Genomic DNA, 12,319 nt, shown 5'->3' with positions numbered 1-12,319 from the left:
ATCGAGACCCTCGCGCCCAGCTGCTGGGCCATGATGTCGCCTGCCTCTCGCCCTGACAGGAAGGGCGAGCACCGCGGAGAATCGAACCCCGTACCACTAGTTCCCAGACACGCAGTGGTTAGCGCAGACGCGTGAGCACCCCCCCCCCCCCCCCCCCCTACAAACCTGCACCGTCGGTGGTCTTAGGTGACTGCTGGCCAAATTCGCAGAATCCTGCCATGCTGCCTGGCTGTCGCCGCTGCTGCTGCCGCTCCTGCTGCCATTCTGCAGCCGCCCGCTGCGGGGCGGCCTGCTGGTGCTGGTTGGCAGCCACATCCAGCTGGTCGGCCTGCTGGTGCTGGTCTGGAGGTGGCGCGGCCGTCATCAGCTCCTTTACCGCCTTGTGCAGCTGGCCGGCCACATGCCGGTTCTGTGAGATGTCACTCTCCAGGTGGATCAGACGCTGCTCCAGTGTGCCATCGAAGTCCTGTTGGCCACCACAGATGTCATCATGACAGTCATGACAATGTCATCAGGACAGTCAGAGGACCAGAGACTGGAGACCAGGGCTGCCAGCATGGGTCGCAAGGGTGACTTGCCTGTTGCTGGTGCCTATTATAACCAGAATACATAGAAATTGAAACATAATTTAACAAATATGGGGAAGAGACTAAAACATATACATTAGAATAACATTAACTTTGAACTTACTTCCAGACATTCTTAGCACATTTAACAACTTTCATGAAATCCATTCAACTGTGAATATTGTGAGGTTGAGGCACATCACTCAATTTTAAATATTAAAAATTTTAAGTGGTCAAAAACTTATTGCTCATATATTTCAGCCTCCATTAGATCTGTGACAACCAGGCCACTTGCTAAAATCAGTGTTTGTGTGAACTTGCAATGATCAGTTCAGCAAACAACTGATTTCTCATCAACATTTAGTCTTACACACTAACCAGTTTCACCCTGCTGATTTAAGCAGCTCACTTTCATAATTGTGCAGCTTACAACTTGGCCATGTTTGAAGAAGACATAAAATAACCAAGGCTGTTTCAGGGTTTATTCTGAAAGCAGCATGTGCTGAAAATCATTATTTTCCTGTCCTCCATGTCTGTGTGATTTTAACTATCCTGTCACCCCAAACAGACTGTGTGGTAAAGGCCATGCTTTGGGGAGCTCCTCCATATTACATATGCAACCTATGCCCACCCTGAGATACCATGACAATACAGCTGCTCCACTAAGCTACACAACACATCAACATATGTGTGGTCAGTCCATTTAGGCTGTGAATGTCTGACATGCCATGCAAGTTAACTGGTCATGATGGAAGCCTGCTGGTGATAATTAAATGGTAGTCACACTTCAATGCAACATTCCAAGAACAGAAAAGATAGACTTACCAGCTCTCTTTGGTCATTTGAAGGCAGATAAGACATTTGTATGATGATGAACACAACAACACCAATCGATATCCCTAAAACGAGCTTAAAAATAGAGTCCGGAGACCTTAGATGGAACATGATGGCTGAGAGTAACTGGCCTTTTTCACCCCAATTCACACCAACAATTTACTTCACGGAGGGCTTAAACTGCCATACGCTTTCGTATAAAATATCAAAAATTCATGAAATTTCAGATCATTGTTATTCTTCCGCGGTAAAAACGAAAAGAAACAGACACCGCTCGACAACAATCTGTCATGGTCGGCGCCCCATCTCCACGGCAGGGCCAACTCACCAATCGTGGTTTTGTTTGTGTGCGGCTTTTGCCGCATTTCGGCATAACTTGCGCAGCAGTATGCACGAGAGGCAAAGCGCAAGTAAATACATTTGGCCTGCTTTCCAGGCGTGCTTTACAGGTTTCAAGTGTCAATAGAATGCATTTATTTGTAATACGAAGAGCAGTATGAAGTCATTCTGCTCTTAAAGTAAATATATTGTTGTTAAGGCCTAAAATTTTACTATACTTACTGCTGCATATATGTCCAATATATCTGATAAATGTGTATCAGGCTGCGGGGAATGCGAAACAGACACAGATCTGATATGCATTCAATATTTCAGTTTGCAGGATTTAATCATCGATGAAAAATAAAATCTTGCCAATGTTAAAATGTGAGATTTCGCCAAAGTAAGGGGTGTTTGCAACCCCAACCGTCCTCGTCCACAGCCAGCTTTTCTTGGACAGGTTAGTCAAGTTCCGACCACATGCGTAACACTGTCAAACGGGGACGGTCCGGCGGCTTAGGCAGCCACGTGAGGGCCATGCACGAAACGCACATGGTCCGGCGAGTAGAAAGGAACGACCGCGGGGCAGTGCGCAGGCACACGCAGGTTGCAGTCCTCCATAACCGTCGGGCTGCCGTGTCGGAGCCACGCGCGCTTGCTCTGCGGTAGACTAGGACATGCCGCCCACCGGTTATCCCACCTCGGCGCCTCACCTGATCGCACGTTTCAAATGTCTTCACGAGGAGATGGAATGCTGGTGAGCTGTCGGCTGGGCTGCATTTCCGCCGGCATGCGCTTGCACGGGTCCTGACTTGAGCATGAAGGAACAGCGCATCAAAGTTCATAGGTCCTGACTGGTGCATGAAGAAACAGCGTATCAAAGTTCGTAGAGGAGTTGAGTGCTTCGCATAACCCGCATCACCGGTTTGAGAATTGCTTGCACCTGTCATTGCAACCTCCCGTTTTTCAAGAATGTCGTAGCTAATGGCGTGAGGCTGTGTGCTAAAGCGATACGTGACCCGATCAGCGCGATTAAGAACATAATGCATTGCTAGATTTTATGACGACCATGCGTCGATCGACGGCCACGTCATCATATGACGATAGTAGTTCTCACGTGACACACCGTTGAGGCGCCATTTTGACTCAAGTCGCTGGATGTCCTCATACGTTGAAAACCCGTAGCACTGTCTCCCACCAGACTGCAATGCCAGATTTTGTCTCCCTGACTTTTTATGAAACCCGGTGGACGCAAAATCGTGTTGGTGAACATTTCTCAAGGAAACCTCGGTCGGATCGCGACAGCAGCATGCCTGGCAACTGAACATGCAGGCAAAGCTTCAGCGCAGAATACCCAGGGCGGTAAAGGGACAAGCTTAAATGCCCCAACCTAGTCGAAAAGTGCGATATATATATATATATATATATATATATATATATATATATATATATATATATATGTATATCTATTCATATTATATATGTAAAAGCATCCACAACTATGCGTGGCCAGTAGGCACGTAATGAATTTCCCCGGCACAACAGCTCGCAACACCAATCAAACACCAGCACGTGTCACATCAAGCGTCAGACATGTAACGCACCGAATGGCGCTGAAAAAAGGCCGTCTCCAGGAGACAGGCGGTGAGGGTTAAAATCCCACCGAAACCTGAGCAAGACAAACCCTTATGGAAATTAACTTCGTCTCGCTGGGTGATGCCTTCTGGCCATTGGTGGCTTTCTTCTGACTGATAAGGAAACCAATGTCGAATCCAACGTAATTGAGTATGATATTATTGCTGTCGTCCATAACTCCACAGCAAAAGCGCTTTGTCTTTGAAAAATAGAAAACCAATTTAGTAAGAACATAGTTGCAGTCTGTACGGGTGGCTCTAGGGCAGTTTAATCCTCATATTTTCTGTCTCCCACCCTGGTAGTCAAGTAAGCAGGTTTTTTCTCTTCTGGATATCTTTTTCTACGTTGGTTTTTGTTATCAACTCGCTTGAGTCAGCTTATTGTCCATCGATGGCAAAATCATTCTCACGTAACATAATGGCCATCTCTTTGCATGCGTGCGCCATGTTGGGAAAATATTGCTTTTGTAAATTTAGCGTACCTGAAAAGAACCATGCGAAGAAAATTGACAAGATGGTCCTTGAGGTCAACCACCATATGGCCTGTGCATTCACGAGGTCGCGGAACAAAGGGCCTGGAAGTGGACAGCCCTCCGCTGCAAACAAAGCGACCCCCAATACCCGGCAGCGTCAGCTGCGGTACGTGTGATGTGTGCGGCATGTATGGTCAGGACGTGTACGATCGAGACCTCCCGGAAGATTTTCGGGAAAGAAAGCAATAAGTCACCGACCTGTGAAGATATGACGCATCAGCAAGCTGGTGAGAGGAACTTGACAATTTGGAAAAAGTCGTCAAAAAGACATTACAACATGACGAGTCTTAAAACCATGCTATTTCATGCAGGAGGGAAGAGCCTGAGGGTCCAAGATGGCACGTATGTTTGCCATTTTACCTGTTATGGGGCGTGCGCCGTGTCTGTATATATATATATATATATATATATATATATATATATATATATATATATATATATATATATATATGTGTGTGTATGTGTGTGTGTGCGTGTGTGTGTGTGTGTGTGTATGTGTGTGTTTGTGTGTCAGTTGTATGCATGTTTAAGTGTGTGAATTGTTTTCCATTGTGGGGGGACAGGCAACGGATGGACCATGAATCAGGGGCGTACCCAGTAGGTCGCCTGGAGTGAGGCTCAATTGGGCCATGGGGGCCTTTCAGTCAGGGTGAATCTCTTTGTCACCAAAGGGGGCCTGCTTTTGTATTTGAGGTACTTTTATAAGCTCGTAGTAAAACACGGATACCTCGGGAGTCCATTTCATCGTTTAGAATGTTTGTGAACGCCTTAACAAGCGCCCGGATGGTCGGTTGAATGCCCTTTGCTCGGGTGGAGAAAGAGGGGTCAGTGTGACCCACTGAGGACTTAAGATCTGAGAAAGCTAGAAACAAAAAAATCACAGGGTGCCTTCGCTCGTATCTGAACTCGCTTGTGTCAACATTTGAAATACATAGGTCATGACCTTGAGGCCAAATAAGGTCAACAAGGTCAAACTCCAGATTGGTGTCCTGAGACCTGCTCATGCAGTCGCCTGAAACCTAGATACCTGTTCTATGCAAAGGGATACCAGTTTTATCTTTAGAACAGTGACCTTTTGTGACCTTTAGAAGGTCAAGGTGATCAAAAACGTTTGAGATTGTTTTTATTTTGTAATTTGAATAGGTGTGAGGGAATACGCTGGCGGTATGTTTTTAAAATCAATATACTGAGTTAGACTTTTGGTCAGCGACGTACTTGGACCTTTACAAATCCATGTAAAATGTTGCAGTCCCTATTGATGATTCATTTAAGATAATCACCAGAAACTACCCAATAAAGCAAGTTCTAGAGTTAAAAGACATAAGTTTTGACCTCGGTCTGGCCTTTACACCTAATCCTACGTCAATGGACTTTGTTACAATTATTAATTCAGCTGTTTCAATTCTTAAAAACTATTTCAGAGATTATGGTTTCGTCTAACACTCAATTACCGCACCAGATTACACGATTTCCTAAACATGGCCTTGGCTAACAGCCACGGCCTGACTTTGACCTGCCATAGGTCAGCAACTTTACATGGTACAGCTCTTATCTGAAAATATTCGTATTTAACTGCCTACAGCTATGAAGCGGTGGACGCGGTTACACCGCGCCGTTCGGAAATGATTTTGGAAAAACTTTCGGGTGGGGGCAAATTGAATGATGTTCATACCCGGAAACATGTTGACCTGACAAGAAGTGGGTCTAGGTCTATTCGTCCCAAGGGCCCCTCGGCACCTACAGGTGACCAGGATTCAAACTGGGACGACTTGCATGTGCTTCGAGTTCGTTATTGCGGTGGTAAGACTTTGAACATGCATTCCGGACTGTAAACCAACAATGATTGAATGCATACAGGACAGTGTTTAATCGCACGTCAACGAAACATAGGACATTGTCACTACGTCTGGAATGAAATGAACGCGTACAAACACACACACACACACACACACACACACACACACACACACACACACACACACACACACACACACACACACACACACACACACACACACACCACACACACACACACACACACCACACACACACACACACACACACACACACACACACACACACACACACACACACACAACACACACACACACACACACACCACACACACACACACACCACACACACACACACACACACACACACACACCACGCACGCACGCACACACACACGCACCACACACACACTACACACCACACACACACACACACACACACACACACACACACACACACACACACACACACACACACACACACACACACACACACACACACACACACACACACACACACACACACACACACACACAGTAAACGGACGCATCTTAAAACGGGCGTATCCAGGCCTCAGGTAGATATACCTGAGGCCTGGATATACGGGCGTATCCAGGCCTCAGGTATCCAGACCTTAGGCCTGGATACACCCGTTATAAGGTGCGTCCGCTTACTCACGCGTTTGCCACTTCGATAATGTATTCTAATCACACCCGAACTTCACGCGGGCCGCAATAGCTGTCACGGTACGTCTGCGTTTTGAGGCGGGCACCACGTCCATTGTCGTCGTTCGGCGGCCGCCTAACGTGCCTAACCTGGGTTCAGGCCCAGACGCGGGCCGGGCCGCCGTGCGGAACGCTTTGAGCACGCACAAAACAGGAGTGCAAAGGTCACTGTGGGTCCCTCGGGCTACCTGGTCCATACCGCTGGTCCGGCCCCGTCGGGACCGCACGCGAGCCACAGCCAAATGCTGGCCGAGCTGTGGCGAAACTCATACGGGGGCCAGGGGAGGTGGCAAGGATGTGCAATAGGGTGTGTCATCGAGCGGGTAAGCCCCTTGGAATCAGCTGAGACAAAGTTTTCCTTGGCACACGGGTTAATGATAAACTTTCAGGTCTGTCACAACGCACCGATGTTAGCATTCGTGAGGCGAGAGCAGCTTTGGTTTTGATAGGCCAAGAAGACCGCATTCGATGCTAGCGCCTCCTATTTTACGCACTGTGATCATCCTCCAACAAGCCTCAAAGCTGCCACTTTCCACACTACTGGCATTTAGCAGATTAAGTATGAAATAACATCATGAAGAGCACCAGCAAAACGTTGGCAAACAGCTTTTAAGGTAATTTTTAATAAAGACCATCCACTTTTGGGAAAACCCAAAGCTACGCAGCTATGAGAATGCCCCAGCAGACTGGGTAATGCTCAAGTTTGTTATTTCTAACGCATCATTGTGATGTTGATTTACCATTTATGTGCTTTTTGCGTGCGAGGTATGGGTTTATTAGTTTATTTTTGTCGGTACTCGAACATTTCTTTCGAACAATTACTTGCATGAGCATGCCAAAGGCTACACGGTCGTGCATAAAACATTTTATGACTGGCCACCCGGCTCTACTGTCCCATCACCAGCTGCCGGTTACGAGAAAGCCTTGAGTTACATCAGGTGACTGAGAGAATCGAAGAAGAATCTCACTAATACCATCTTCAACGCCACGGCGGTAGAAATCAGAGTACTGTGGACCTACGAAGCCATTCCAGTTCATGATCTAAAATACGTGACAAAATTGATCGAAAGGAATTGATATCATACCAACACAGTTATCAGCAAAAAATCACAAAAAAGTAACAGCAACGCCGCCACCGCGAAATTCAACAAGCTTCTTGATGTCGCGAAATGCCAGTGCAAGTCTCAGTGCATTTTCCACGCTCAGTTGCATGCATAGTGTATCAGGAGGAGGTTGCCGTGAAGGACCAGTGCAGGCACCAGAAGCTTGCCCTGGTGTTATACGACCGGGATACCATTGTGACTAGGGAAGCTCACGAGATGCGGAGGGTGGCCAGACAACTCCAGGGGCGTCGTGGCTCGGCCGCCAATGAGGCGGTGTCTGCTGCTGAACCTGAGTCGTCTTCCCCGCCGACCGCTGAGCCCGCGCCGCCTGCTGAGCCAGCGCTGGTTGCTAGTGCTGACCCCGAGCCTGATCCGGGACCAAGTGGTCTCAGCGCTGGCGAGTCAGCTGAGAGCACAGATTCATGCATTCATTCGCGGTTCCGTACATGGTGGAAGATGGCGACGACGCCGATTGTTCGTTCCGGTTGAGACCACTGCCCCTATAAATTATAGTGTTAACGATTTGATCAACACCGCTCTGGCGGTTGACAGCTACGGTGGCTCGAAACGGGTCACTGTTGCTATCATCGCCTTTCAATAAAACAGGAGAGATGGACCGGCTACCTGAAATCCATCAAGCATCAATCGATATTTCATGTGCTCACTATTGAGCATTTACTTGTTATCATACCATGTGCCGTCGTATGTCGCATCATTTGCTGGTTGGTTCATGCTTACTAGCAGATTTGTTTAAATGCATTCCGTCACATTCGAGAATTCTGGATATCGGCATAGTTACATACACTAAAGAGGCGTAATAATTTGTGTATGATCTAATTCTCAGTTTGTAGCGCGTTGTTCTAATATATCCGCTTTTGTTTTCAGATGGTTGACACTGGCCGCTCGCCTGCTCCTAGTTCGCATCTCTACCGAGACTTTCAGCAGCGCTCTCAAGAACCTCATCCAGTGCGTGGTCGGTCACTATATGTCAGTATGGTCCGGCAAAACAGCGGCTGCGACTTTGGCTTACTCAACCCGTTCCGGAGCATCGCGCTGCTCCGCGACCTGACGCGGCACACATCGGCCACGGTGTAGCCAGTCCTCCAGCGTAACGTGTACTGGGTCCGTCCTGAACAGCTGCTGCTGGACATGGTGTGGGATGAGAACTGCATGGTCCGCGAACAGGCGATTCCGATCGTCGCACCGCTCGTGATCAGCAAACGGAGGGTCTTCTTCAGCCCAGGGTCTTCGCCATCTCAGCGGTTTAACTTCGAGGCCGTGAGGTTCACCAAACTGATTGCCTGGCAAGGACCAGTCATACAGCCCCCACTGCGAAACCTCAGCGACTGCGTGCTGCGGAACAGAGTGCGGGCATCGCTGGCCATCTTGCCCTGTCTGGTTCACATTAGGAGTGCGACATAGCGCCGCATTGCCGAGGACGTCTGGTGCTGGAGCTGGAGCTTCGGCAATATGTGAAGCATAGCTGCGAAGGTATTTCTGATACCGTGCGATCTCTGCAGACATGAGTTTTGGGTTTCCAGTCTGTGAGCAGTTGCTGTTTGGGCCGGTGCATCGAAAACACAGGCTCGGCAAGGAGCAAGATGTGCATATGGTCACCCTACCGCCCCCCCCCCCGTATCTACGTCCGTGGTACAGGCTGCAGAACTTGCTGTATGTATTAAGTTGTATACCAGACAATATATTCTGCGTCGTATCCTATACGTAGTTGTGTTTGCACCACGTGCGTGGTCTTAGAGAAGTGAAAATCTAAAGCAATACTAGCCAGCATATTCATACGAGTTCATACTCAACAGCACATAAAGTTTCCACCAAAAGGCGGTCAATCGGGCAATGTCTGATCCGCATATTAGACTTTAGACCGGGACATTCTCATACGACGGCTTGAGGGGCGCTCAGTAGCATCATTTCTTTACGCAAAGGTATTTTGTGTCGCTTGCCGCCCACGGCTTGGTGTTACCTGCGGCGGCGGACGCCGCCCAGCATCGGGTGACTGCAACGCGGGTCGTCGGTTTACGGCGATATTTCGATCAACTTGCGCCTCACGAATGTTAGTTTTTGGGATGAACCTTTACTATGCCTTTACTTGTGGGCTACAGCGCCAAAGCATTACTTGTCTCACTTGGTTTTGTTACTGATGACACACCCTAATGTGCAATCTTGTGGTTGAATTCGGTGGGGAGGGGGGGGGGGCAAAGTCCATTGTTTAGTCACGTATTTCGAGGCAATGTCGTAAGGCTAACGTTAAGTCTTTCCAAACTTGCAGACGTGGGCTGGGCTGGGGGCAGATGCTCCTATGTCCCACTTCCCCGTATCACCGAGGCAACGCTGGTGATTGGTCGCCCACCGGTGCGACGCTGCAGGCGCGGGCACCCGGCAGAGTTATGCAAGACTTCCAGCGACATAAGGAGAAAATGCCGTTTCACAACTAGACTCCGGTGACCGAGGACCAAAGGCGGTTTCTGCGTCAAACTCAGAGGAGCTCAGATGCATGCCCATCACAATTCCGCTAAAAACGAAGTCTAAAGATAGAAAACATATCAAAGTTCAGAGTTTGCGGAAGGGACATGGCCCAGTTCTCCCTCCCCCTACCCCCTCCCCCTACCCCTACTCCCTCCGCGTAGATCAATGTGCTGGCACGGCTTTGATTGGAGTCCGAGCAAAGTTGCTGCGGCGCATCGATCGCACCGCAGCTAAAATCCTTACTGTATATGATTGTGAATAATGCTATTGGACGGCGCTAAGGAGCCGAACATCAACTATACAGATGGCGCTTATTCGGCTGTCGCTGCAATGTCCGTCCCGATGATTGCCTGGACGATAGTGTGAGGGAAAGCTGACACGAGGCGTAGGACTCAGCCCAAAACCAGTGTCGGAATCAGAGTCCGTGCCTTGGTTTCGGGTCCGAGCCCGAGTCCGGAGCTTGCCCGGTGCATCTTGGGCGTGACCCGGGGTCCGGCTGAGCTCAAAGCTCTGGTACTGTCGAGTCCGAGTCCGAGTCCGAGTCCGAGCCCATTCATCTTCAAACCTCATCAACTGACGTCTGAGTCAAAGCCCCTCCCGAGACTTGGTTCGGGTCAAAGGTCTAAAGCACTGAATGTGAGCCCATCGGGTTTTTACGGGGTCGTTCGGGGCAAAGATGTTTTCACAAGAACAAATAACTAAGTATAGAGATGGCCAGGGATGAAAATCATGATCGGTTGTAAATAAACCAGCTGGCGGTGTCCAGACCGTTAAGTTCACCCGTCTCCTGGACGGTTATCGTTGAAAGATTTGCTTGATCTCACTAAATTCAAAACTCTGTACCGAGCGGCCATTTTTGGAAGGGCAGAACTAAACGAGACAGTAACCCAAACAACAAACTCGTTTATTAGGTCGCAACGTTTTAAATTGTGAGTTAAAACGTTTCAAATCCTGTAAAGGGCTGCGGCGTGGCTCCGAAGGGCACATGTGTGGGCTGGCGGCACAGCACGGCTTCCCCAGACTGGCCGCACGTCAGCCGGCGCTGACCTTGACCCGTGGGAGCGGCAGAGCTTGGGGCTCGAGGGCCACTGGGGCGTTCCTGTGCCTTTGAAGTGGCGTGCGTCATCAGATACTCAGGAGCTGTGCTAAGTGGTATGTGAGAACTTTGACATAAAGCTGCTAGGTAGTCACACAAAAAGGAGATCGATTAGAACTGGATGAGAATCCACCTGAAGGATCATGTTCATCCACGTTTTAAATGTCAGGGTACCTCTGTGCTTAAATCGTTAAATACAAATTCCAGAGCAAGTGAGCTTTAATCAATGAACGAACCTTATTGCAATCGAGACAATTTCGAAAGATGAAAGCAAGAAAACTCCCCACCATCTCAACAAATAACATGAACTGAACGTAAACTTGGACTCGTTGACTAGAACGAAGTAATAACAAATACCCCTCCACAGAGCCGTACACAAATAGTTACCCTGGGCACGTGCACCCAGTTGGCACTCTGCACTCCGTTTTAGCACGCAGCAGGCGTGAGTGGGATTTTCAGTGAAAAAACCTTGATCTGTGCTGCCCCCCACCCTTATTGAGAATCACTGCATTCGCCCTTGTCTGAGGTCAATATACGTTGGTTTGCCATGTTTCCCTGAAATGAGCAATTGTGATAGATGTCTGGATGAACTGTGGGAGATGTGAATGCGCACAGCCCTGATTAGATCTGCTGCTGTATCAGACTCCCGCGCTGAGTAGTGTTCCAGACTGCTGTGACGTCACATTCACTGCTGATGCTTGTGCGCAGCAGGCCAGGCGGTGAGGCGTCAGCGCCTGTGTCTTGTGTAGGCGGTGTAGGTCTTGGAGGCCACTTGTGCACTGAAGATAATGACAGCCCGCGAGGCAAAGTCTGAGAGAGACCAGTTAGTGAGCTCTTGAATATTTTAGCATATATTAATGAAGGATGTTGACACCGGTGGCGAGGCGGGGCTTCCAAAGTTTACGTAACTGAGTAAAATCCGTTGCATGTGAAATGTTAGCAAGCATAGAGACGACTTCTTCCTATAATGTTATTGCGAGGAAGTGTCATATTTGCTCTCGCTGGGGTCGCCGTCTGGCGGTTATTATCCCAGAAGTTCCGGAATTAAGTGGATTTTCAAGACAACGACTAGCTTCACAAAAGCAGCACCGACTGCCCCGCGACACTTCTGTAAGTCTACTTGCATCCATACCTCCCTGCTTATGGGCATCATAAACATTGCTGTGCATTACAGCTGACAGGGTTTTGTTTCCAACGACGTTCCGTACGTTGCGTGAATTCGCAGGCCCTAGGCT

At 48.7% G+C, this 12,319-nt stretch overlaps 1 protein-coding gene across 1 annotated transcript; it reads right to left on the bottom strand.

Annotated features, from left to right (window-relative positions):
- Nucleotides 1-157: 157 nt before the first annotated feature.
- LOC119095238 (uncharacterized) lies at nt 158-1,707 on the bottom strand. Its single transcript, XM_037218106.1, has 2 exons — nt 1,392-1,707; nt 158-466 (listed from the first exon to the last, which is right to left on the bottom strand). Exons 1-2 carry the CDS (start codon nt 1,509-1,511, stop codon nt 158-160), a joined length of 429 nt encoding a protein of 142 aa, XP_037074001.1. The 5' UTR covers nt 1,512-1,707.
- Nucleotides 1,708-12,319: the final 10,612 nt, after the last annotated feature.

This window comes from Pollicipes pollicipes, unplaced genomic scaffold (assembly GCF_011947565.3).
Source record: "Pollicipes pollicipes isolate AB1234 unplaced genomic scaffold, Ppol_2.1 Scaffold_4219;HRSCAF=4965_pilon_pilon_pilon, whole genome shotgun sequence".
Taxonomy (NCBI): domain Eukaryota; kingdom Metazoa; phylum Arthropoda; class Thecostraca; order Pollicipedomorpha; family Pollicipedidae; genus Pollicipes; species Pollicipes pollicipes.
This window is presented reverse-complemented; position numbering and strand designations above follow the sequence as displayed.